At 40.2% G+C, this 27,534-nt stretch overlaps 3 protein-coding genes across 3 annotated transcripts; 2 read left to right on the top strand and 1 right to left on the bottom strand.

Moving 5' to 3' along the window:
• Positions 1-1,561: 1,561 nt before the first annotated feature.
• On the bottom strand, positions 1,562-16,964 carry TRAPPC3L (trafficking protein particle complex subunit 3L; the record flags this gene model as incomplete). The annotated part of the gene is made up of 5 exons (XM_082276711.1): positions 1,562-2,020; positions 3,077-3,262; positions 13,438-13,537; positions 14,981-15,078; positions 16,923-16,964. 5 exons carry the CDS (start codon positions 16,962-16,964, stop codon positions 1,901-1,903), a joined length of 546 nt encoding a protein of 181 aa, XP_082132837.1. The 3' UTR covers positions 1,562-1,900.
• On the top strand, positions 3,989-8,809 carry CALHM5 (calcium homeostasis modulator family member 5). The gene is made up of 2 exons (XM_082276710.1): positions 3,989-4,549; positions 6,925-8,809. Exons 1-2 carry the CDS (start codon positions 4,010-4,012, stop codon positions 7,312-7,314), a joined length of 930 nt encoding a protein of 309 aa, XP_082132836.1. The 5' UTR covers positions 3,989-4,009; the 3' UTR covers positions 7,315-8,809.
• Positions 16,965-23,215: 6,251 nt separating the features above from the next.
• On the top strand, positions 23,216-24,963 carry CALHM4 (calcium homeostasis modulator family member 4; the record flags this gene model as incomplete). The annotated part of the gene is made up of 2 exons (XM_082276709.1): positions 23,216-23,773; positions 24,559-24,963. 2 exons carry the CDS (start codon positions 23,216-23,218, stop codon positions 24,961-24,963), a joined length of 963 nt encoding a protein of 320 aa, XP_082132835.1.
• Positions 24,964-27,534: the final 2,571 nt, after the last annotated feature.

The following is a 27,534-nucleotide window of genomic DNA, read 5'->3' as shown; positions in this document are numbered from 1 at the left end:
CTGAGGGTGGCAGAGCACTGGCACAGGCTGCCCAGGGAGGTCATGGAGTCTCCCTCCCTGGAGACAATCCAAATCCTCTAGGTGATCCTGCCTTGGCAGGTGGGTTGGACTAGATGACCTTCAGAGGTCCCTTCCAACCCTAGCAGTTCTGTAATTCTGTAAGCAAACAAGGGCAGTATAGGTTATTCACTTTCAAGATAATAATAATTTTAAAAGAGAATATTTGGCTAGTGTTGCTGGAAAAAGTAAAAATGGCCATTGCCAATAAAGAACCTTTATTGTGGTCAGCCACATGTCCATCTCAACCAGCTGGTCATAACCAGCAAAAACCCCACTGAGGGCTCTGGCACAGGCAGTGAAATCAGACAAATTCCACAATACCTTTCATCTCTAATTTTTTTTTTTTTTTTTTAAATTAGAAAGGCAGGGAAACTTGTTACTGGTGTACATGTTGCCACATCTTACTGGTAGCAGGTAACAGCAGTTGGGCTGAGACCAAGGCTGGGTAACAAATACATTAGGTTTTGTTCCCTACAAAATTGTTCACTTAAAGCTCCATTACACTATGCCACCACTGTACCACACTATTAAGACAAACAAAGGGAGAGAGATTATCATGAGGGCTGTACAGATCTGGTGAGAATGAACCCTGGTGTCACCAGGGTAAGAGATGCCCCCACTTGGCATGATTAAGATGTAAACAGACTGAGGGAAAAATAGGAGAAGAAGATACAAATCACAGTGATATAATCAGAGTTAACTCGGGGCTACACTGAACTTAGCTTTGGTATTTCAGTTTAAAACAAGCATTTTGGTGAGAAGAGGGTAAGCTGGCTTTGTGGGTAAGGTGCTGTGCTAGGACCTGGGGTTTTGTCCAACAGACAAAATATCCAGACATCTTGCATTACACCTAAGAACTTTAAACCTATCCTATAACTTGGGTCTCTGTGAGGCTGCTCCTCCTCTACTTCCCAGTCATGTTGTGGTAACAAGTCCACTGCCAAGAAGAAGATGTTCAACAGCTGGTGGTGAAGTCCAGGTAAGAGCAGACAACATGACCACCAAATCAATTGTGTGGCAATCTCAGAATTTTTATTCAGGTTTCCTTGGGCAGGTACAGATCCACAGTGGCTACACATAACATGCATCATGCTTTGTTCAGTTTGGTCACAAGATCAGTGCTCTTGGAGAGAAGACCGATATGGCTCCATAGCTTGGAGTGACACAAGCGTTGCAGCAGTTGTCTGAGTGCTGCAGCCTGGTGCCTGCACAGGACTGAGCAGGAGTGCCAGCAAAACTGCATGTGGCACCTGAAGAACTGGAAGGAACACAACCAGTTCCTGCCACCAGTGAAGACCCATCCCTCTCTGGTTTCAAAGACAGCAGGAGGTCTGGTGTGGAGGACAATGAATGGCAAAGCATTACACATCAAAACATGCACCTGTCAGCAAGACACTGCATACAGCAACCACAGCAGATGAATTTTTCATAGCTAACCACACACAGCCAGGGAAATAAAGTGCCTCTAGCAGCCATGCTTTGAAACATTACTGACAAACAAAATGGGGAAAAGTCGTCATCTTTATCTGAAAACAGTTGATATACAAATGAATATTTAGCACACACTAAATACTGAGATAAAACTGCCATTAAGCTCAAGAGCATGGGTATGTGAGAAGGAAGGGCAGATCATTTAGATCTTTTTTACTGGTATCTGTGTCATGACAATTAACATTGCTCTCCCCTGCCTTGCCCCTCCTCTTTGCTGCCCAGCTCTCTTCACCTTTCAACCAGGTGACTGGTGCAGCTGGCTCAGCAAAGCCATTTTTACCCTTCATGTCTTCTTCTGAAACAAAAGGCACAAAGTACTCCTCAGCAAGGCTTTCTCCCAATACTTCTTTCATTTGTTCCTTCTGTGCTTTCTGTCTTCAGGCTTCCTTAAAAATGTAATTCCTATTTCTGTCACAGCATCTCCCTTCAGCCTGTCCTGGAGGAAGGTAACTTCTGCTGCTAAGTGAACCTAGAAAGAATCAGGACTGATCAGTTAAGCAAAGAAATGCCCAGTTTTCCACCCTCCTCCAGTTAAATGAGCTTTTTCTCTCTCACTTACCACAAGAGGACCCCCTTTCTCAGGTTTCATAGGAAACAGATAGCTTTTCCAACTAAGCTAATACAAAGTTTATAGACACTGGAATTTGTATAATACATTACCCTTCATCCCAGTGCTTTGCTTTCTTCTGAGACCTTAAATTGCATACTTGATAATTTAGTGATCACAGAATTTCCTAGTCATGTACTAAGATTTATGACAAAATACTTTTTAAAATTAGTCTTGTATCAGATACTATAATTCTGAGACTGGTGTATATACATAACACTGGTTGAGTTTTTTTTATTTGAAATATAAGATATATGTCAAATTGGATATTGACAGAAACATAAAGCAGGCCAAAAGTAATGTCCCCAAAGAAGCTCTACAGGTCAGAAATTTTGAAATTATGCCCTTTATTTATTTGTTTGTAAAAACCTTAAATTTAAGAACAAAATTTGGATTGCCATCTGATACACTTCTGATGCTTTGGTTTTAACATTATACTCCTTTGGTTTTAACATTATACTTATCCACACTTTGTTCTCTCTTTCAGCAGGTACCACAGTAACTTGAGAATATTATTTATCTTGACGGATGTGGAAAGAATCAGGGATGACTATGACTGGCTACAGCTGTGCAGGGAAGTGTGACAGGCTCCAGGAGCAGAGGAGGAACCCAACATGTCCCTCTGTCCTTCCACTTTAAGTGTTACCTGGCTTCTGGATCCCATCTGGCTTTTGCACCCAAATCAGCCACTGAACAGACTGAATAGCCAGGCAGCGACAGTGTGGAAGTGAGCTAATCTATGTGCTTCTCTACCTCAGGATCCAGGATCAGCCTTGTCCTCTTTTGTCTAGATACAGACATCTAACCTGAGAGGTTAAACAATACTGTATTTCTACATTTATCTCAACAAGTGATTTTGTTTTCATGTGCTTCTGGGAATTAACAAAGAATGGAGAAAAGAGATGTGCACTTCCTCACCATTTCCAAGGCACCTCGAATCACCCCACAGAGGAGGTTACAATAGCAAAGTGATGCTCGTTCTGCTGGCAGCTCCTCCACAAAGTCCACTAGTGGGTTTTTGTCCAGAATTAAGGAGAATTCATTCCCTGTGGCACTACTGCAGCTCACACTAGGGGTGACCCCAAGGTACATCTTGAAAGCAACCTGCAAAAGAACGAAACTCTGCTGCTTGAATGTGCTGTGTGCAAACCAGAGGTGACACTTTAGGAAGCAGCATCCCTTAGACCAATTTTGGCAAAAAAGGGGGGAGAGCCAGACAGGTTAGAAATCAAGGTACATTTGTCTCTTCTGTGATCAGCTTGAGCCAGCTATGCAAATCTAAAACTATGTGATGCCCCAGGAAAACACAGCAGAGAGCTGTTCTTCTTTGATGTTCCTACATTTACAACCCCCACACAAAGTGGTTTTACTGCTATCACTCGTCTGCTTTCAGACTGCTTTCAGTCATGTCATACTCCCTTGGGATCATTAGCATCTGTATCAGGTCATCCACTACCTCGCCAGCAACTTTTATAATCACAGCTCAAGATCTCCTGCAACTGGCCAAGTGCGTGGTTTTTTTTTTCCCTCTGATCTCCATCTGCAGTCACTAAAAAAAACAAACAGCCCACCAAGAACAAGAACGCCAAGACTGCAAACTGGTTTCAGAGAGCACTGCTTGCTCTCTTTCCACTGCCGGTGAATGCCACCGTAAATGTGCAGCGTGTGCGCTGCCGGCGGCGGGGTCCCTGCGAGCGCCCTTCCCGGCGGTGACATCACGGCGTTATCTCGGCAGGGCGTGGGCAGCGGGGAGCTGCGGGCTGCGCTCCTCGGCAGAGCTCTGCCCTGCTGCGCACCGCTGCGAACGAGCGGAAACTGTCTTGATTTTCACCTCTTCAGTGAGTATCAGACATGGATGCTTTCCAAACAATCCTGAAGTTCTTTATGAACAGGAAAACCGCTATAGGGTACAGTTTTATGGCGCTGCTGACAATGGGAGGTGAACGTGTGTTTTCTCTTGTTGCTTTCAGATGCCCTTGCAGCAATGAAAACTTCAGGTACGGTTTGGTATTTCTCTTCTCGCCAGCTCTTGTTTTGCTAGTTATTGGATACTTCTTGAACACCAAGACCTGGAAGCTCTTTACAGGCTGCTGGGTGAATCCCAGGAAAATATTCCCCAGAGGAAATGTCTGCCATTTCTTTTACGTCTTTGGACAAATCACTTTAAATGCTCTGGTAGCTCCAGTGATGTGGCTTTCTGTGGCTTTGCTCAACGGGACTTTCTACGAATGTGCCATGAGTGGCTTGAAAAATCCTGCCTATTTACACGCAGTCTGCCAGAGCAAATCGGAAAAGTGCTTTGAAGAGCTACACAAGGTAGCCTGTGACAAAAGCTCCATGCCCTTTTCAGAGAGTGACGAACTGAAACGAACACTTCAAGCACAGTCCCAGGTAAGAAATCTTATAAACAAAGAGCACTATCCAGATTGTACTGCTGCTGTGATTCATCTGTGGAAGATCCTGGTGACAGATGTTATGTTAAAACTGTTGGCTTCATGTAAACAATGTTTTGGCAGCCTTGCAAAATACAATCAATCCATCTTTTGGTTCAGTTTGAGCTGTTCCATATTTCCAGGGCAGGGTCAATAAGACCAGAAAACCCAAAGCTTTCTTCCTGAATGGAGATTGCTCTGAAGAGGAACAAAAAGCCCAACTAGATTGTTTAGGAGGCTGAATTAACAGATGTCACCCCATTAAAGGGGTCTGTCCTATTAAAAAATTCATGCTACACTCTCCTATTTTAAACCATTGTGATAACTGTACAGAAATCTTAGGTCACTAACAGCAGAAAAATACTGGAAAATAAGATTTGTGAAATATTTTTGACTGCTTACATAATGTGTTTCTGTTTGTGTTCCTCATTTTCATGATGCCAAATGTGAGCATGTTTTTGTCCTGCTTGGAGGAAGTGAGAAACAATAAAGCAAGCAGATCATGCAAAGCTGAGATCTTATTACATTTTACAACATTTGTGCAATACAGTTTTGCTCTCTGCATTGTAATGCAAATATATTCAGGGACAAAAAATCAAAACGCTGGAGAGAATAAAATTTTAAAAGGCTACAGAAAAGGGAAAACACTTTGTGGAGCCAGCAAGTTTTTTCAGGAATTGTTTCCATCTGGAACAATTTCCTCTCCAAGAGCTGGTTTTATTTTCAAGTCCTCATGCAAATAGGACAAAGCCTGCACTGCAGACAAAGCAATTTATTTTTTAGTTTTAGAAGGAAACAACAAACAGTGCTTCAGACTTTGAGTTGTATGTATAAGAAATAGTAAAAAACCAGTGATTTAGTTTCAACATGAGAACATATGAGTTCATTTTCCAAACTGCAAGAAAGTGAAAAATTGCTAAAAAGAGCAATTTCTCAAATACCCATATAAATCATCAGTCAGTACAAAGTGATTGGGAAAAATAGAAGAAAGCTCTAACTATTCTTCCAAAAGAAAAATAGTTCCTAAGAATAGTTGTTCGTCAAGCTTCTCTCTTTCATAGACTTTCCTGAGGAAAGTTTCTATATTCCATCAGCTAAATACAGATTTTTACTGGTGGTTATTTTTTTTAACATCAGTGCAAGAGTTCACACAAGAAAGGCTGGAGCTCTCCATATCATCTCCATTAGAGCATGGGAAATCAGTTCCAGTTCATACAAGCCTCTGAATCCTAGAATATTTGTCCCACACTGGAACTTTTTCCACTGTTGAGAATAAATATTACCTTTTTTTTTTTTTTTTTTTTTTTTTTTTTTTTTTTTTTTTACACATTGCAATGAAGTAGAGGAGTAAAACTATTGGCTAGGCCAGTGGCACAGGCAGGAAAAAAATACATTCCCACTTCTGCTCTCCTTAGGGGAGAACATCCTGCAATAACAATTTCAAGCACATTTTTCCACCCTCTCCCCTTGCTGAGGAAGATATTCTGGAAGCAGGTCTTTATTTTAAAATGTTCTTGACAGAATTTTGTCAAAATCTGAAGCTGCTACAGAAAGAAGTTGAGTGATGCTGGAAAAGTGTATTTCAGCAAAACGAAAATTCTCTGAAGATACAGCAACTATTTGTAATCAGTGTGTAGATGAATCGGGTTCTATTCCAGTGCTACCAAGACCTACTAATGCACAAGCTATTTCTTCCTTGTCACGCCCTCCCTTCCTAGCACTCTAACAAGATTGGACAAAAAAGCAAATTTTAAGCCAGTTTTGACATAAAGATTGCTTTCCACAGCAAAGGATTGATTCATCAAAGTAAACAAAGGTTCAGAAGAATAGCACAGATTTTGGTGAATCATCGGGCAAAAGAATTGGGGAACACTTTAAATTTAAGACCATCTTCTATATTCCTCTTAGTTAATTAATGTAGTTGTTGTGCTGGAGGTTTTTTTAGGTTAAAAAGAAGTCAGAAAACAACACATCTAATAGTGGTCACAGTTTAAAAAATTGGTTGATCTAGGACAAAAGTTATTTGCCCTTTTTGGTTTTATAGTTCCTCATGATTCAAAATAAGTAATTCTTGTTGGGTAGTTTTATGTAATGCTTTCAGGCAATATAAAACATTTTACCCTTTACCAAAGAGACACCAAAAGGAGCACTACCGGGAAGCCTCTATGCTGATGGACTTTTTCTTCCCTTCAGTCCCCATATGGATGTCCCATTAACGTCAATGCCAGCACCGAATGCAAAAGAAGTGTGGTCACTCTGTCAGACATTTGTGATTTAAGTAGCATTTTCACTTGGGTCTTTTTAACCTGAAACTGATTTCTTTTGCCTTCCCAGATTTTAGGCTGGTGTGTGATAGTTACCACAGCTCTCCTCTCCCTGCTAACTACTTGTTGTGCCAGCTGCCAGTCAAAAGTCAGCCACCTTCAGCTGATGTTCTGGAGAGTGTATGAGGGGACGGAGAAGGAGCAACTGGAGCAGATTTTCCAGCTGTATGCCACGAAGCTGAGTGAGAGAAACCTGAAGTGCTTTTTTGAAAACAAGGAACCAGAACCCATTTCCCTGCCAGCTTTCCAGGCATGGGAAGATGCTTCCCAGCTCTACTCTTTCAGCAGCAGCAAACAGCATTACAGCATGATTCACAGGCTAGTTGAAGAAGGCCAGAAAGGAATCAATGAGGAAAGAGAGACAATGCTGGACCTTGCTGACAGAAGGGAAATACCATAAATCAAGTATATTTTCAGCTTTTTTACATCTTGTTAATATGGCATACTTCTAGATGGTCCCATCTCTATATTTTTTCACAGTGGCCTCTTTCTTCTTCATCATGTTCCCTCCCAGTTAGATACTTGCTCCAAAAGGATGGAATGAAATTATTTCCCTACATGAGTGAAAAGGCTCAGTACTTCATGGAACCCAGGGTTCAGGTCACTGGCTCTGCATCAAGAGCTGACAGCACAAAGAAATGATTAATGACTTCTACAAGAGGGTTTTAACAATATGCTATGTAAAATGTGCTATAGTGTGCTCGTCATATGTAAATCAAGAGACTATCAATACGTGAAGTCATTCAAAGTTTGTGAATATAATAACAGAAGATGTGTGTGGCTTTCTGACAGCCCACAAAAAGTAAAGGTTTTCTGTCCAGGTCATTTCCAGGGCAATTGCAGGTACAGCCTTGTATTGAGGCACCAGTGATCCCTCAAGGGTTCTCTGTCTTTGGATGTTTTGCCTCTGTAGAACCTCTCCCTATTATCTTCTCCCACTCTAGATGTTCTCTTTGTATGGCTATAAAGTTCTAGTTTTGAGCGGCTTTCAGGCTCTGGGTGCAGCCTGTAGTGCTATGTAATATGTTTTTACTGGGCCTGCAGCCAGAATACAACAGAGGGCCTGGAAGGAAATTCCACTTTTTAAGACAAGAAAATATTTTTGCAGAAGACTGACTTTCGTTTTTTTGAATATCCTAGGAAAACTTAGTGTCTAGAGCTAGAAGAACCAGCAGGTGAGGCAACTGCACAGTCAGTGCCTCTGACAAATGCATTTCACCCCAGAGCTGTATGCTTTACCTCACGCACTTGGAATTCATCACGTGGCTCTCAGGGTGTTCAGAGTATTTGAAAACACTGTATTAAAGGAGAACAAAGTTACTTTCCCTGGGGTGGCAGGGCAGGCTTTTGTGCAGCATTTTACTGCCAGTCTCACCGAGTCTGCAAAGAATCATACTTCTGCTGTGCTTGAATCATGCTCTTCTCAACAAATCAGGGTATTCTACCCAGGTCTTCTCATACTCATTGTGCTTCTTCAGCAGGTTAAAGCATCTATATGCATATGCAGGCCATTACTCTTGATGAAATAAAATCCAAGCGCTAATTCAACTCTCTGCTTAGAACCCTCTACGTTTTCAAGACCTTTGAGACAATGTTTCAAAGTTCTTTCATCCCAGATGACCCACTTAGCAGCACACTTATAACGTTATACGCCTAAATGCACCTGCTGCAGCTGAAAGCACAGATGCAACACTGCCAAAATGAAAGTCACAACAGCAGATGAGTCTGACACTGTGCCTGGCACATACACCAACCATTTTCCCCCCAGGATCCTCTCCTGCTATAGCATCTACCTACTTCCAGGCTATATGACCCTTCCCATTTGTCTGGTTTTATCTTTTCTTGTGAGAGCTGCCCCAACATTTTCTGTCCAGCCCCATTTCACCTCCTCCCTGGGCCAAACTTCCCTTTCCAAAACTGTGTTTCCGCCTCCTTGCTCGGAAAATCAAAGCAAGTAGGGATGCATTGGGGACGACAGCAAGTAGGTTAATGAGTTGATCAAAGAAATACGGAAAACAAGCAGGTAGATGTAAAGATAAGGCCTCCAGTGCAATATAATAGCTGGGACATAGAGGCAAAAGCATAGCTAGTAGAGGAAAGGGTGGGAGGACAGAGTGATCCCACTTAGAGCTTCTGGCATCCTCTTTTCCCTCAGAAGAAAGCTTAGGGCTCTGCACCTGAGTAGCCCAGGCCATCTGAAATGGCAGCACTTCCCAGCCCTATCTTCTGCTTTATTGTGCAGGGGCAAATCCAAGGTGAATTCCCCTCTCCTCCTCCTTCCCTGCTTCATGTTTGCGGGTAACTCATGTTGAGAGTGTCTCCACACCCAAGAGCAGCTGCTGAATGCTTTGTGCTGCAATGTGTGCCTGGTAGGAGCCCATCTTTCACTGATCCTCATTCCCAGGGCTGTGTGACTCATTTATCTCACCAAAACACCTGTGACTTAATGGAATTTCCATGTGGATCCTAGAATACTTCTATAAAAACAGACTGCGGTAACAGCCAGTTTGACCCTATGTTTTCAAGTGGAATGTGGGTTTGGCAAATTAAATCAAGGGGCTATTGAAAAAGCTGCTTTCTATCAACATTGTCCCCAAATTCAGCAGCTACTGTGGCAGCTCAGAAAGAGACAGACTGTTGTCAACACTGTCCAAAACAAACTGGAGAGAGAGAGGAAAAAAACCAAACAAATAAAACCAAACAGCAAGATCAACACTTTCTACTGGAAAATTACATTTTGCATTAATTCTGATACCCATCAAAATATGAGAACACAGGAAAACAGGAAATGTCTGTTTAATGCTCTGTGCTCTGCCCCTCAGTTTACTCATTAAAATTCTCTTAACTCTTCTTCCACTACACATCTGCTGCTCCATCAAACTCAAAGTCTTTGTTACAACAATAAAGGCTTTGTAACCATGCTAAGCCCTCATATGCTTTAAATTTAGTTTCAGCTGTACTTTGCATTATGGTATGACGAATCTGTCCAAATTCTATTGTTAAAATTTCCTGTGTAAAAGAGAACTTGCACGGAAACTATGCAAAAGAAGTAGCTGGTTTACAATGCAGCACCAAATTAAGGCCAAATTGCAAGGCTGTAAAGTGAAAATTGTGAAAATGTCTTGGCAGGAACAATAATTTAAGTGCATAGATAAGCAATTCAATGAATATAAAAACATAAATTTTTTTAAACCAGGCTATAACTGGACAGCAACTACTTTAAAAATACCAATTATATCTTCTCAGAGGATAAAACAAAGGTCTTTTCAGTCTTTGTGACTCCAAAAGACTGGAAAGTAAAATGAATGAGGTGGTTTAGAAGCTGCATCCCATAAATCTGTCTCATATTTCTATGAAGCTATGGAAGAAAAAAGAATATCTGTTTAGACACATACAGAGGCTTGCCACCAAAATGATGCCCATATAAAGCAAAATCTCACTTTTGAAAATGTTACTTGCAGCTCTATGACATTCTGTATTGCTTAATGAGAAAATGAGATCTATGCAGTCAGAATTAAAAATGTATCATGGCCCTTTTTCAAAGTCTCAACCAGCATTCAATCTCTCTCAAGCAGCAAGAATAAAAATTATTAACATTTTGATGGTGCTTAAACACAGTCTAGAATTACTGAAATATTTGGGAAGCCACTCACTTATCAGTCCCTCTCCATACTACTTGGGACTTTTCACTACCAAGCATTTTATTGTATAAGTCATGATGCCAAGAAAGTAAATACAAACTGTTAAAAAAAGTAAAACCATGATTTCAGATGGCATAATAGCAAGATTAATGAAGGACCAGGATTAATCTCCTTAAAAGGAGAAAGGCAGCCAAAATAATATTTCTGCTAGCATACTTTTCATTCTTAGTATTTTTCCAGTCAGTGTTTGGAAAGAGGAAGATGCATTAAAGGTCTTGCCATCTGTTGCCAATTCCAAACTTCTCTTCTGAACTTTTCTTTACTCTTCACAGTGCAGCACTTCAATGTTCTGTTTACTGTCTACCACTGTAGACTATATTACTCAGCACAGCCACCTGCTTATGCATTTCCCTCTCCCTGCTGAGATCTGAAAACCAGCATTTACCAGCTTCATAAATTCTGCCAGCTTCTGTCAGACCTTCAAACTGGCCATATGTCAATATACAGGGACCTTGTGTGGCAGTACCTTCCATGACAAGGGGCATCACTTCTCTTCCTACAGCTCTGGACTAGGGGGTGACATGGTTGGATTACCCCATCCCTTGTTATCCCCGGGGAGGTCTCTTCAAAAAGCTCCAGAGATGTTCATTTCCTGCATTCACAGGGTACCGAGGGTCTAAAAGAAAGCCCATCTCTGCAGCCATTGCTTTTCAGGAACAGATCTACCCTTAGGCACAGCACTGTTTAATCCAGCAGTGGAGCCTGCCAGCCAGCACCAGCTTGCTGTGGACCAGAGGGTGTGGTCTGGCTGCTTCCAGCTCTGGCACACACAGACACCTCCTGGTGCTAGAGAAGGTAGTGTACAGATTAGATCTAAAACCAGAAGCTGTTTTTTGCAACTCATTTGATCAGATCAATTATATCAAGGTCCTATGAGGAGGAATTGAATTAAACTTTTGATTTTGCAGTATTAGAGAGAAAAATTATCACCCTCATTTCAAAAGTAATTCTCAGTTATACTCAGATCTAAATTCCGAATCCCATCCTGGACATTACTTCTTCAGCTGGGCTTTGTTCTTAGTATCATTCCTTGATTTGCCAGAAAGCCTACTTTTACATGTCCTGTTTAATCTCTTTTTTAATTCAATCCCAACTATAACCATGCCAAGTCACAGGACCAACACGAGAAGTCAGTGAACACCATGGGAACTCAGTGTAGAAGGGCTCTCTTTGGCTCCGCATCAAAACTTGTTGGCCCTTCTCCAGTCCTGGATAAGGTAGCAGTAAGCCCAGGCTTTGCAGTCTGAACCAGTGGTGGAAGTTTTAAGCTCCAAGTCACTGCCTTAGGTGCACCTTTTCTCCAGAATTTATTTCTTGATCTGGGAAGCTGGCTTTGTAGTCCTCATATTATGTTTTTTTATTTTGCTTCATCTCTTTCCATTTCCACAGGGAACACCCACAGCCTTACACACTTTGTTTTCCAAAGGACTGCAGGATAACAGCTACGTTAACAGCAGGTTTGGCTCTAACTACATGAATTGCTTAACTGTCTTAATTACTTTAACTTTGAACTGGTTTTACTCATCCTCAAACAGATTTATACCTGTGAAGACTTAGTGCAGTTAAGTATTTAAGCACTTTCTCCTGGCTGGGAGCAATCATGCTGAAGTGTTAAGGAGATGATGTAAACAGCTTCATGATTCTGAACGAAAAACTTTTGTAGAGTATTTGCAGTTACTTACTGGGTCACTTTCCATGTTTTGTTGGTATGTGTCTCAGACAAATGTGCTCAAAGATTAATTTATAATTGTTTTGCCAAAGAAAAGTGAAAATGCTGTCCATATCGCGTTTTGCCTCAGAAATGCTATACTCCTACTACAGAACTCCTCTTTCAGTTTGCTAAAAATAGTCTTTTGAAGGGACACTGTGTGCTTTCAAGTTTGTTCCAATCTTTCCAAGCAATTTTTTACTTCTCTTAATAAGTGTCTTTTGAAGTACAACCTGCAGAGAAATGGTGTCTTTTTCCATTGTTAATTTCTCACTGTACTTTGCTCTTGAATACCCTGTACTTAAGAATGATGGTTCAACTCTAATAATGCACTTGTAAGGAAGGGAACTATGAGGAATAAGATCCAGAAAACCAGATATCTGACATATATGTGAAAATAAAGTACCAATACCACTGGAAGAAGAATGTAAAAGTGAACAAAAATGTGATTTTTCAGCCTGTTTTAATTTTTTAATGAGGCAGTGTATTTTAAAACAGTGATTGAAATGCTGCTTGTCTCACCAGTTTCATTCAGTTGTCCTCACTGTCTCCGATGGATCCTCTACCCCAGCTCAGCTGCTTACCAGGATGAACTTTATTATATATCATTCTTATTTAAATTTCTCTTTGAAATTCCCTGGAATTCTAACTTGCCAATGGGGGCAAAAGTACATCTTTAGAAACCTGTGTTTTTCTTGTCTGACAGAAGTGTGAACAGCTACTGAATTAAAGGGAAATTTCCATTAAAGCAGATGAAAGTATATGCTCTGATTTTATCTTTTTGATTTTATTATTAGGTTTGTGGGTAGTCGGGAAAATGTTCCTCTCAATTTCTTTTCTTACAGTTCTTCTTTACTATCACTGAGGTTTTTCTTTTTGCAGAAAATCCTGCAGCTTATTCTTAATATTATGATTTTAAAGTTAAAAGATCTCTAAGATAATTATGGAGATTATGAGAGGAGACAAATGGCAGAAGTAAAAATATCAAATTTTAAGATCTGTATGAGATGGTCAAGACTTATGCTCCTAGGAAGAGAAAAAGGAAGGGAATATATGATTCTAAGCTAAAACCACTGAATCTGATGACACTTTAGAAAATGCAAACCTCATTTACCTGTGCAATCATGTCTGCGGTTTCAGAGTAACTGCGGCACTTTTTCACAGCTGAACGAGCCAAAAAGTCATCAATCAGCCTTATGCCAATGCTGTATCCCCTAAGGAGGAAACAAGGAAAGGCAACATTAGACCTGATGTCTAATGTGATGACAAAACCAAAAAGTGGGTTTGGCAGCGTGAAGACTAAAACTGCAGTATGTCACGTGCCTAGAAACAATTAGGTATTTATCTATTGCCTAAGTATCAATAGCAATAACATTGGCAAAGGTGTAACCAGCATTGAGCAAGGTACGCACTAGTGACATACAAGACTACTTAAGATACTTTTCAACTTTTATGCCTTAGATTTGCAAAGTCAAATTAATAACAGATGGGTAAGCAGCTACTTGGCAACTGTACAGTGAAGAACACCCTTCTCACTACAGACTAATCACGTACACAGAGAGAGAGAAGTACACTGTCCCCAGCTGTCACACAGCTGCTGAGCTGTGAGGTTTTTTTCTGAAGCTGGGCTGTTTTTTTAATCACAGAAGTAAAGAACATATTGTTTTAATGAAACCTGTCATTATATTATCAAGTCTTCCTCAAAAAAGAAGATTTTATAGAAACAACTGCAATAATGAAAACATAAGGAGCAAAATCTGCCTCCACATATTCCAAAACTGCTCTCTAGTAATTTCTACCACGGCATCATTAAAAAACTTTGTGCATTTTTTAAATATATGATTTCCACCAGGGCTGAATGAGAAATGAATATTAAAAAAAAAATCTGAGGGATGTTATCCCTTATAAGTTTGTGAATAAATTACTTTTCTTTTTTCCAACAATGATTTTTTTTTTTTCATTTACTCTGACGGATAGTTATTGGACTACAGCCAGTTTGCAAACTTTCAGGTTACTAGTAAAGTGGTCAGGTATTCTGTCCACTGTGGTTGTAAATCCACTTTATATGTCCACTTTGCCCACAAGCATAAGCCTTACTGTTCTGCCAAAGACCTTACTATATCTTCTTTTTAACCAGCTCAAAAGCTGTTTCTTGCTGATTTTCCATGATGTAATTATTTTTATGGTAGTGAATATCAGGATGACAGGGTTTGTAAACATGGGATCTTCATTTTCCAAAGACATTATCCATGTGAAAATCCATCCTTGTTGACCTTTTGTGCTATCTCACCCCCTGCTGTATGATCTTTTAAATGTGAGAGGCCCATTTGCCCCTAACCCACTGAGGGATACAGGATATGAAATTCAGAAGATTATATTAATAATTAGCATAAGTAAAGAATCAGCAAGGAACAAATGTAAGCCATAGAAACAATCCTGACACTTTTCCTCAGAGAATTAAAAGCTAATTGTTGATCTTAATTCACAAATTAGTGCTATTTCTGTTGACCGAACATTGAAACTTTCCCCTGTCTTCTCTGTAACCATAGACAAAATGCTGGAACTTGTAAGATAACAAAAAAAAAAGCTGAAAGGTAATATATATATGTAAACAAATAGCACTATGGATAAACCCAAACATTTGAAGCAGTACTTACATTCTATCTAAACAGGCGTTGACATCTTCATCTTTTTCATAGTCCTTGCACAGCTGGGCTACCAAAGCCCCATATGTGAGTACAAAAAGTTCTCTGCTCTGTCAGAAAATACAAAAATTGAAAACGAAGCAAACTAGAATCAAACTTTTCCATGTTTTTGAGCTGCTGCTGTATTAAAAGCAAGCAAAATAACATTTACACTAATAAAGAAACTTTTGTCCATGGATGCATAATCACTGAAATAGAGATTTCTAGTGGGACAGGCTCTATATTGATCCTCACTTGAGTATGTAAGGGATTTGCTTACCAAAAATACCATTTCTTGGTATACTCAGAGTTACCATCATCAGGTGCATTCTTGCATCTTATGAGTGTATGTTGGCTGGATTGACAAATGCTGTCTAGTGCCATCCAAGAATAATGACACACAGCGGCAGGAAGAGTAATAGAGGCAATGAGCTATTAATCCTTTTGCAGTAGGAACAACAGTTCACAAAGGTAGGGTTGATCTGATTCAAATCATTAGCTGCTTCCTCCAAAAAAGTAAAAAGTAGACAAAAATTCAGCTCAGAATAATGAAAAAATACTATAATTCAGCACAAGTGTAAACAAGAACAACAAGATGAAGGGGATGGGTGAGGATTACAACCCCTTGCCCAAGGAACATGGAGAGCAACTGAAGATGCCAAAGGTATATCTCTGCACTGATCCCATCACAGGCAGTAGTGTGAGGTCTTCAGCTCTGCAACAGTCTGGAGGGAAGTTTCCTTCTCTCTCTGCCCTGCCAGATCACGTCCATGCACTGCAGAACTATGTATTTAGCAGGAGTAGCAGCTGGCTTTTAGGCAAGAGATTAGGTTGACTCTTACTAAACTTCTTGGACACGAATTAATTAAAGGAAGTGCTACAGCCCTGTGGCATGTGGTCAGATCAGAGCTGCTTTTTGTCTCTAGCCTGTAGAAAAATAGTAGTGAATACTAATGAAAACAATAGAACTAATCACACTAGCAAAGTAAGAACAGCTTGGTGGAAAGATTTCTTCCTGTTCCTTTGCAACAGAAGTTTGATCAGTGTTGCTGTTTTAACAAGTCACTGTTCAAAATCTTAAGCAGAACCATTTTACAAACTCATTTTGGTGGTAACTCGAGCTTAAAGTAACATGGTACTCTTGGCCAAATTCTCATTAACAAGTTTTCAATGGAGTAAATTGATGTCATACAGGTCCTGTATTATTATTATTGTTCAGCAAAAAGTCTCTGTTGTAGTAAGAAAATTACCTTAGAAAAACTTAAGCGTAATATCAATATAATCATATTTATCAGCCACACTTGCAATCCACTGGAACACTTTTCGACCATAAACTTAGGTACATTAACTGTAACTATATTACACTCTTCCATTTCTTTTTCAGTGGAGACTTCTCTCCTCTTTTCAGAAATTGATACAACATTGTCTTAAAGCCTTCTGGAATTTTTCCACTGCCCAGTTCCTGTCAAAAATCACCATTCACCATACAGAAAGACCTAGGGGTCTAAATTCCTGAAGAAAAGTTTGTGTGGAATCGAACCATTCAAGCATAGAACAGAGATCTCCTTGTTCCTGTGTTTCATTGAATAACTATCTAACCACAGAGGTCCATAAACTTACCATGCATTTATATCTTAGACCATAAACACTTGAAGCACTTAGACCTCTGCTTCTGAACAGATTTCAGCCTCAGAAACTTTGTGCCCCTCTTTCCCAAGCCTGTACAGAATCCCAGCATTAGGAACAGCAGCTATAAATGCTGCCAGCAGCTCTGTTCTTGTACCACCAATCTTATCCCATCTTTTCAATACTTTCAGATTGTTCAGAAATAGGAGTGTATAAAATGCATCAATTAAATAATAGGTTATTCTTACTCCATGCACAATTTTAATAACACATTACAAAAATATCTTACTATTTTGTGGTTCTCCTGCTTTCTTCCTGGTGACCGAGACATGTTGCTTGTGTAACTCCTGACGTATTTTGATTGTCAGTTTATATCTTTTCTTCCTCAAGCAGCACAGTTTTCTCGTAATCACTGTATTTCCTCTTTCTCTTCTCTTAAGTTTTCTCCTCTCTGCTCTTCTGTCTTTTGCATGAGATGTGTTTGCTGCAGTCTGTAATGCTGCTGATGCTCCTCCTATTCTCTGCGTGCACCAAACCCTTTGGGAGGAATTTGACTGGCAACAGATCTGCCACTGTCCACAACATAAATAACCACTCTGTCCATAGGAATGTTTTGTAATCAAATACACAGCTAACAGACGTGGGAAGTCAAATAGAACAGCCCCAAGAGATTCACAGGTATTAAGTTTTTAGGGATAGCAAAATTATTCTGTTGTTTGTATCAGACTTTGGTGTTTGGAGAGCTAACAAAAACATCCTCTCTGAAGAATAACAACATAATTGCAAGATACTGCTGCACAAGGTAATTAAAAATTGATTGTTTTCAATCTAAGAAAGCTATAGTCTTCTGCCAGTCCGACTGCTGTAGTCTGGTGAGTTAACATCTGCCCGAGCAGGGTAAGTGTGGCTTTTAAGGCACTGCTACCACCACGTTTGTGTAAAGCTGCCAGGACAGATCTAGAGAACTCAGCCTTCCAGAGGAATAAACTCTGTACCTGCTACAGCTGCCAGCTTGTGCAAATGGCACTTTCATTAACAATGTTCCTGGGGGTATTCTATCATTCTTAACCTGTTATAGCCCCTATTTCTTAATATCCTCTATGAACATCCAGGCTTAGTTCGTCTGTTTTCCCCTGTGGTAAATTTGGCCTGTGTGGTAGCTTAGATTTGCAATGAGTTTTGACTATGGTCACTGATGAATTTAGAAATTAATTAGGTTGTTATCAGTCCTTATAGGACTTACCTTCATATACATTCCCACTGAGTCCTCTCAGGAAAGCAAGTAAAAATATATGGCCTCCTCTGAATGACATGCTGTTATTAAATTTCCTTTAACTAATAGATCCAGTGCTAGAGTAAAATTACAGATATTTACTACTGCAGATACCCAGAAAGCATTCAGATGTGATTAATTTAGGATTAGGAAGATTAATTTACTTTAAAAAATGGTAAAGTTATGACACAATTCAACAAGGAAAAATGGGACAGATAAAAAGATTTTAAGCTTTTTCTGTGCAAAGCTTAGTCATCCTAACAGCTTTTATTTTACACAGAATGAACTGGTATTGACAATTTTACAATGCAATACCTCTTCCTTTTTTTTTTTTTTTTTTTTTTTTTTGCAGGTGCTCTTCTGGCCCTGTAAAGTCTTGTTCCATTTTGTAAGTTAAACTCTTGTAGGTACTTTCCATATCTAAATTTAAACAAATTTTAAAAGCCAGGCATGACAATTCTCTAGATAGTTACTTGCATTTCTAAATTGAGTCTGAGATAGGTTTGTTTCTCTGATTGTCTCCAACTGGAGACAAGCACCAAACATGCCTCACATTGCAAGAGTAATCCCATATTCCACAAGAAAGTGTACTGCATTACATTTTAAAAAAAACCAAACTGTAAAAGATTATCATTAGTGTAATTTAACTCCAGTGAACCCATCGCAAAGCACTTAAGGCTACCCATAAATGAGCACAATTTTATTTATCCGGTTCAGAATACATGGATGAATTACTTCAGCCTGCATTATTAATACCATAATCATGAAGGAACCCTGCACACCAGACAGAGCAATGCATGGTAAGGACACATCAACATCCTTTGAAAAATACATATGTGCCCACGTGTACACGAGTAAATTCATACATATATTGCTATGCATTGAGTAGAATGGACTACATTTTGAAAGGCTTGAACATGATTGAGAAAATTAAGCTGACATGGTGTGTCCAAATAAACTGGGAGTTCAATTCCAGTGAAGGAAACAAGTCCTTGGTGGGCTGTCTTGAAGCCCTGCAAAAAGAATAGAGGTGGGCACATATCTGGCACCTGTTTTAATCCTGAACATACACTTCTTAGAAGTAATCCAAGGCAATTGGAATAGTGAGAAAGTTAGCATCACCCCACACCTCCCTTTCTGTCATGTTTTTCAGGAGAGAAATTTAGTCTTTAGCCCCAAGAAGGTCAGTCTTACACACTGCTTGAGCATTAGACTACACCAGTTCTCTTCATTCCCATAACACTAATAAAAACTCCACAAAATATATCCCAAAGCTCAAAAGCACAAACAAAAGTGTGCACCAACACCCTGTCTCTTGCAGTGGACTGGCTATTATGGGAAAACTGATACCTGTAGAGGTAAGTACATGATTTCTTTGGTAGCCTAACGATTCTCACAAACATGAATATCCCAGAGCAGAGTGCAATATAGAAGTAAATAATAAATTAGATATTGACTAATTAGAAAGCCAAAAAAAAGTGAAAAAGTTCTTTGAGCCAAAACAAGAATGCATTAACCACAAAAGGTGGGTGTCCCAAATTAGTAAAATACAGGGTCAAGCTTTTGTTTGCTCTCCTTTTTCCAGATGGATAGGCCTTGTATTAAATTTTCTCTAACAGAAAATTGAATTCTTTCAGATCACAAGAAGGTAGGTGTTGAGGGCTTCAAGCTCAAAAGAGAACTGGAACACAGGTTTCTCATAGGGTGGCTGCTCTTTGACCATGCTTCCAAATAAAGCAATGCAATTGCTGTCACTTTGCTGTAGTGCCCTGCCTGGGAAGCACTCTCAGTTTGACCTGCTGAAACTTCCTTGGTTAGGTTATGTTTCTCAAGAGGGTTTTTTGAGATTTGAGTGCCTCCTTTCTGCTCTCTGCAGCGACCTGAAATCTCATAAATTTGCCTATAAAGCACAGCTGAATTCTGAAGTGAAATATGTAAGTTTAGAAAAAAATCATTAACAGGTTTCTGTTCATCCATTAACACAAAGCTTATTATGTTTTTCATCAGTGCTTGTTCTGATTACAGGGAGAGGAACTTCTCCCCTAACCAGGCCAAAGTGACCATGAGAATGACTTTGCAACCTGAATGCAACTGGTGACCTGGCAGATCACAGGACACAGGCAGTGCTCCCCTCTGCTCCCACAGGAAATCTGGCATGAAGGTCCTTTCATAGCATGCTTTCTAACATGCACAGGTAGGCTTGACATCCATGCAAACTAGAACTCAAAATGCAGCTAGAAGAGCCACAGAATATTGGCCTTTTGACTGTTGAGTGATGAAAACACGTGTGCAGGACCAGAGAGACCAGGATTCAGTCTCATCCTCCAAACTTCAGATGGAAAACAGAAGATCAATTCCCTCTTTGTCCTTACCTTTCCCTGGGCATTAAATAACAAAATCCTGGTCTTTTTCTGATCCAAAAAATATCAAAATCCTCTCAGTGGGGAAACTAAGCACAACTGGTAGAACTATGGCAGGAAAGCTGGAGAACACAGCTTCTTTGCAGCATAGTCACATCACATCACTAATAATAACTGAGCTTTTGGAAGAAAGAGATGAGTGAGTGAGTTTTTACTAGATCAGGTGGAGAAGAGAGCTGAAACCAATCTCTCCATTCTGCCATGGTTGCTTTATTTCAATAAAAAGCAAACAGGAGAATAAAACTGTTTGCTGTGTATGGGAAGGCGAAATATGTCTTCCAATAACCATGTTTCAAAAGAAATGACAAATGATTTGCATTCCTTAAAAAAAATAAAATCTCTTTTTCTCATAAGTGAGGTTACTGGCAGTGAGTTCAAGCTTACAGAGCTCTGCAATATGAAAAGCAAAACCATGACTAAGGTTTGTTCATGCATCCTATTTGCCTCAGATGTCAGCTATAAGCATCTTTTTGCCTCACAGGCCAGCCGGCTGCCACCTCAGGTAGTGGTATTTTGGATTGCATCCAGTCCTCACTCTTCCTGGGAATTCAATAAAGAGCCTAAATGTCTATCTCAGGACCCGGGTTCCTCTGCAAAGGCAAGTACTTAAAGGTTTGATGTGCCACCCAAGCTCTTAATTTGATCCATCCCTGTAATTTGTCCCATAATAGGATGACCCAGCAGGATCATTTACGGCAGAGCATGAAAGCAAATGCCAAAGAAGTGAAAATGCATAAGTACAAAGTTGTTGTATTGATTGTAAAAATTGCCTCATTCAACAGCCTCAGGCTGACTATTAATATTTCAGTGTTGGACACCAGTTTCACATCTAATGTGTTTCTTGAGTAAACAAGTGATGCTTGGGAAACCCTTCCTCCCTTATAAACAAAATAAGACACAGGTTCCCAAAGAAATGTCAGAAGGAATCAATCACAGATTTTAAAATGAACTGAGGCATAATGGAAGACTCTTATAAAATAATTTTGTAATAGCCTGATAGGTCTATTTCACTTTTTTTTTCAAAATATAATGTCACTAGTACTGAAAAAAATTATTGAAAATCCTGTAATACTGAAATAAAATGAAGGTATAAAATGGCAATATTCAGACAGATCTGGGATTTCATTGTGCTATTACTCTGTCCAAACAACTAAGAACTTAACAACAAGTTCCAGAAAAGCTGTGACAAAGTGCTGCTGGATGTTTCATGTTTCTCTACTGCTTTTAATTTTGTGGAACAGTGTCACATTGTTTGAGGGCCAGTTACCAGCAAAGACCTCTTTCTCAGATGGTGGCTGGGGACGAGATATGCAGATGTCCACCCTAAAAGTGCACTGGAGAAACAGGGTCCTGCCTAGTGAACAGCAAGACATGCATAACATGCTACCCCTGTGTACAACAGCTGAGAGAGTGTCTCTGCCATCCAAGCAGACACCATGGGTGCTAAAACCACTGTTTGAGATGAAACTTATTATTAGCAACCCTCTCAGCAAGGGGAGAGAAGAGGCTACGCAGACAGACACTATTATATCACACAACCAAATTCACACATGCTGGAGATAGACATCTGTAATGGGAAGACAATTTTCCCCAAAAACTTTCTGGTAACTTTTTTTTTCTGTTCCTGGTAAGAATGTTTATATGACAGACAGTCAGACTTTTCAGTACTTAAAGACAAGTATTTGCATATTCAGATCAGCCTAGGTTATGCAATGCACAGAACTACTGGATAGTGTGATCATAGAAAAAGTGTGGTCCAGAGAAATTCAACAGGAGTGAAATGTTTTCAGCTTTTCAGGCCCCTGCTTAAAGCTTGATTTGTGAGAGATGCTCAGAGTCCAGGTCACATATCCCAATAACCAGAAGCTAGCTTTGGAAACGCTTAATTGAAAATTTTCTGTCTATCTCTGTCCATGGAATGGGCAGAAAATCTTGCAGAAAATCTTAAAACTTGTAATCACAAGCACGCTATATAAATAAATACCAGCTGCCTTGACATTTTGTGAAGTGATTAGCAGATTATATATATATGTGTATTAACAAAAAAAACCAAACAAAAACCAAACCAAAAAAAAAAACCAAACAAAAAACCTCAAACAAAAGACCCCACCCAACTTTCCAAAGGAAACGTTCAGCACCGTCAGGATAAGAGACATGCCAGCTTCTTGCCACCTAGAGGTGAAACGCTAAAATCCTCATGATCCAGCAGCTAACTGCATCTCAGACTCCAGTGTTTGGAGAATGAATTGCCCCAGAACTGACATCAAATGCAAACAGCACTGGGATTCCAAACATTGTGCAACTTACGGAATATTTTCTAAGTTTATTTTAGAGCACAAGCATTTAAAATACTTCATTTTTTAAAAAAATCAGTCAATTTGCCAAGGATTTGTTTGGATGATCTTTTATGAAGAATAGCTGGAAGGCTCTTTTTTTTTTCCTAGTCTCATGCCATGTTTCTGCTAATTACTGTTGATTAGCAAACAGCAGTTTGGTAATTAACCTTGGCAGGTTAGCCATCAGTTTGATAGCACTGCATGTCATCCAAAAGGTAGGGGGAATTTATTGTTTATTTCAGACAATTAGCAAGGAGCTGGCAGAGCTCACAACAGCCTAAAAGCTCGATTTTCCAGGACAGCTGAGATAAATTACTGAATCAATTAAAACACATCAGTGGATGTCTGCAAGCATACTTAAAGCTAGCATAGAAGCCACTGAAAAGTAGTGGGAGGAGAAAGACTAGCAAGGGGGGGTTTTTGGGGTTGTGTCTGGTGGTATGCTTTTCAAGCTGTTGGTGCTTATTCTGCTCTGCCATTAACACTAGTTAGATATAACTAAAAGCTAGTGTCGACTTAAAGCAAAAGAGTCTGGTAAAGTATAGGGTCTAAAATGACTTTCCTTCCAAAGTGGTTAGCTTTTCTAAAGGGTAAGGAGGTTGTTATCGCCAATGCAATAATTGCAATCTTGACAATTGGTGGGCAGCAACTCTTCTCTTTCTTCACGTTCAGCTGTCCCTGTCATGTTGGACAGAACCTTATCTATGGGCTAGCTTTCCTAGGAGTGCCTGCACTGATCCTTCTGATTGTTGGCTATGCCCTGAACAACCAGACTTGGAGGCTGGTTATGGGCAAAAGGTCTCATTTTGAGAAGGTGACTTCATCAAACCGGTTGCTGAAATGCAAACTGGTGTGCTTTGTCTTGTGCAGCATCACTGGGAGGGCACTGGTTGCTCCAGTCACGTGGCTTGCTGTCACCCTGATAAATGGCTCATATTATATCTGTGCTGTGAGTGAGTATGTCCCTGTGTATTACTATGGAGCTGCTCCCAATGTTACTGCTAGTGAACGCAGAAGGATACTGGCTACATTTCCCTGCAGTCAGCTGGTTCCTCCAGAGCTGACCCGGGTGAGAGATGAAGTGATTCTCCTCCTCCGATACCAGTCACAAGTGAGTAACTCGTGTTGCTTCTGCTGCCTGTGAACCTGATGATGAGAGAGGGAGCTAATTCAGCAGGCAAAGCCTTAGGATAAAACAAGATCAGTGTCCTCTGTCTTGAGTGCTAAATCTCTCTGTGTTTTGAAGCCCACTTTTTATTTCAAGTGGAACTGAACTTTAGGTGTATATAAACCACTACTTCTGCTTGTCCCATTTGTTACCTGCTACCAGAAGATGTACTCTTCCTTGTGTAGTATCCTAAAAAGTATTATTAAGTAAGATAAATAGAAGCTCTAGAGCCAGGGAGGGTATAAAGTTTCTTCATTAAAGCAGAAGAAACATGTGACTAAGAGGCCAGGCTGTGAGAGTTTTATGTGAACCCGTGTAAAATCTTGGGTTTTAGATCAGACTCAATTCTAAAGTTTTGCATACTGGATAAATAATAGGGGGAGCATTAAGTTGTCACTTAGAGAAAATTGGTTTTAAACAGGCTATAAGCTTATACAGTCTAGGAATTAGATGGCTTATCTTCTTACAATAATAGCTGGGAAAGCAATATACCCAAAACCCAGAACTTCCTTCAACTTGGCAGGAACAGGTGATTTTATACCACACAGCTGCCTCCACTATGGACTGGGTTTGGTGATAAGAGACACTTTCCAGGCTTATACCTTGTTAATCCTATTATTTAGGAAAAGCAAGTAAAGATCATATTATGGATTTTTTGGTGCTCAGAAGTTACCACTCTGAGTATTTTCAGCTCTAACAGTTACTTTCCTTTTTTTTCTTTCTGTAAGGTGGCTGGCTGGCTTCTGATTGCTGTGGTAGTCATCACTGTGTTCCTTTCCTACTGCCTGGCAAGCTGTTTCTCCCCACTCAGCTTTCTACATTTCAGATACTGGAGCAGCTATGTCCACAATGAGCAGGAGCTCTTTGATGAGGCGACAGAGCAGCACTCCAGGCTCTATGCCATGCAGCATGTGAAGAAGTTCTTTGGCTTTGTCCCAGGAAGTGAGAATGTAAAGGAAATTCGTATCCCATCTCTCAGGGAGTGGCAAGCCATTTCTGGACTGGCCTTTCTAAAACGAGTGGATGAGGAGCACTACGATTACAGCCTCCTCCATGACTGGGCACTCAAGGAGCGTGCAAATGGAAAATATCTAAGGATTGATGAAGGTGCTGGGATCATAACACAGCTCTGAAGATCCAAGCCCCCACAATACTTTGCAGGAAAGCAGGAACCTGTCTAGCTCTGTATCAGACCTGAGCTGGTCTGGAGCTTTCCAACACAGTCTTACATTGATACAGAAAGTATGTGAGCAAGTGCATCTTGTTAATGTAGCCCTTTAGCATATGCTTAGAGATGCCTTTACTGGTGGCATTTTGACTCCTGTGGGATATTGTGATCTACGCCTAGATTAGGGTGGGCTATTTCAAGCTTCAGCTCTCTGCTTTCTAATAGTTTTGCTAAAGGATAAGTATGTACTGAGAAAGTTAGTTATTTGCAGATGCTTTTTTATGGTTTTTTTTCTTTCCATTAAAAGGATCTTTAATAGGTAGACCTTGATTGGATTCTATGAATTGGTCCATTCTGTATAGAGCAAGGGCAGCTATCCAGCTTTTCCTTAGTGACAGCTAGCAGAAATGACTTATTTCTCCTCTTCCACTTTTTTTTGTATCATATAAGTAAACTACACTGAGCTAACTACTGGTTAAGTCTGGGGCTACAGTAGCACATAGGAAACACGTGGGGAATTTTTATCTTCAAAGGCTGAATTTAGATACAATGATGAGAGAACTTTCAATTCTGATAGAGATTAAAATCCCCACTGAGGCACATGGTGGAGGTGTATAACATATAGCAGCTGCATGAACAAACACTTGACATATGGCAAGCTGAGTTGAAATGTATTCTGGCTGAAAGCAATAGCAAGGTCAGTTTCCTTTATGGAAATATTTCAAAATCTCTAAGGTGTTTGTGTGCCTTCTGTACAAATAGCAAATGAGGGTGGGAAAAATCTCAGTCTGTGCAGAAGGGTTTGCTTTGCCTCTGTAAACTTGTAATTTATACATATACTGGGTCCATGAATATTACTGTGACTAAAAACGACTGAATTTTGTGAAAGAAGGCTTAATGATGTTTTTCTGTTAAATCAGTTTGGTATGATGGGATATACTCATCTCCTAATACACAGATGTTTCTAACTCTAAGGTGGAGGGAAATGCATACCATAATTTTTTTAATCTTTCCTGTGTTGCCTTGCTATGTACATGTATACATGTGGACTCCAAAGCCATATGCTACATGATAGGATGCTATCTGCTACTAATAAATTACCCCAGGTGCTTGAAATGGAAAAATATAATTATTTAGTACATTTCACTAGAAAATGCAGGAGCCAGAGCTGCTCTGTCATTCCTCTCTTCATCTGGATAGGGGAGAGAGAATAGAAGGATAAGGAGAGATCCCTCAGCAATTACTGTCAAGGGCAAAACAGACTCCACTTGGAGAAATTACTTTATTACCAATGAAATCAGAGTGGGATAATGAGAACCAAACCCAAATCTTAAAGTATCTTTCCCCACCACCTTTCTCCTTCCTGGGTTTAGTTCCACTCACAAATTTTCTCTCTTCTCCTCCAGTGACACAAGGGGCTGTGTGAGTGAATGGGGGTTGCAGTCAGTTCATCACACATTGTCTTTACTGCCCCTTCCTCCTTGGAGGGAGGGCTCCTCACACTCTCCCCCTGTTCCAGCATGGGGTACCTCCTTCCAGGAGACAGCCCTCCACCGACTTCTCCAGTGTGGGTCCTTTCCAGAAGCTGTAGTTCTTTATGAACTGCTCCAGTGTGGGCCCCTTCCATGGGGTGCAGCCCTTCAGGACCCACTTGTTCAAGAGTAGGTCCCCTGCAGGGTCACAAGTCCTGCCAGCAAACCTGTTTCTGTGTGGGCTCCTCTGCCCCACAGGTCTTGCCAAGAGTCTGCTCCAGCACAGGCCCCCACCAGTGGGGTCACAGTCTCCTACAGCCATCCACCTGCTTCAGCATGGGCTCCTCCATGGGCTCCAGGTGGATCTGTTCCACCAGGTACCTCCATGGCTCGCACCACGGGGTGCAGGGGAATCTCTGCTCCAGAGCCTGCAGCACCTCCTTCACCAAACTTGGTGTCTGCAGAGCTGTTGCTCTCACACATTCTCACTCTGACTGCAGTTTCTATTGCTCTCTTCTTAAATCTATTATCCCAGATGTGCTGCCACCATTGCTGATGGTGCTCAGTCTTGGCCACTGGTGGGTCTGTCTTGGAGCTGGCTGGCATTGGCTCTGCAGGACACAGGGGAAGCTTCTAGCAGCTTCTTACAGAAGGTACCCTTGTGGTGCCCCTGCTACCAAAATCTGGCCATGCAAACCTAATAAAGGGTAATGGAACTGCACTGTTTATGTGAAGTCCTTAGGAAAAAAAGTACCTCTAGTAGTAACACAACTTCTGATTTAATTTAAAAAAATATTTGTATTTTTTTATTTAAGATGGAACACTGTAATCTGGAACACATGCAACTGATTTGTGTATCTGAAAGCTTTGATAAAAAACCCCTATGCTGATTTCTGGATCCAAATGACAAAAAACTGCTGTCTTTAGTCTATGTGAATTCTTTCAATTTCTTCTATTGTTTTACAGTACTATTATAAAATGATGCAATATTTGTACTTAAGAGTGAGCTGTAAAATTATTTTAATTTCATGTACACCTAATTTTTAAATTAAGCTTCATGGTTT

This window comes from Coloeus monedula (assembly GCF_965178545.1).
Source record: "Coloeus monedula genome assembly, chromosome: 2".
Lineage (NCBI taxonomy): Eukaryota > Metazoa > Chordata > Aves > Passeriformes > Corvidae > Coloeus > Coloeus monedula.
Note: the sequence above shows the minus strand (reverse complement) of the source record. Positions and strands in the feature narration are given on the sequence as shown.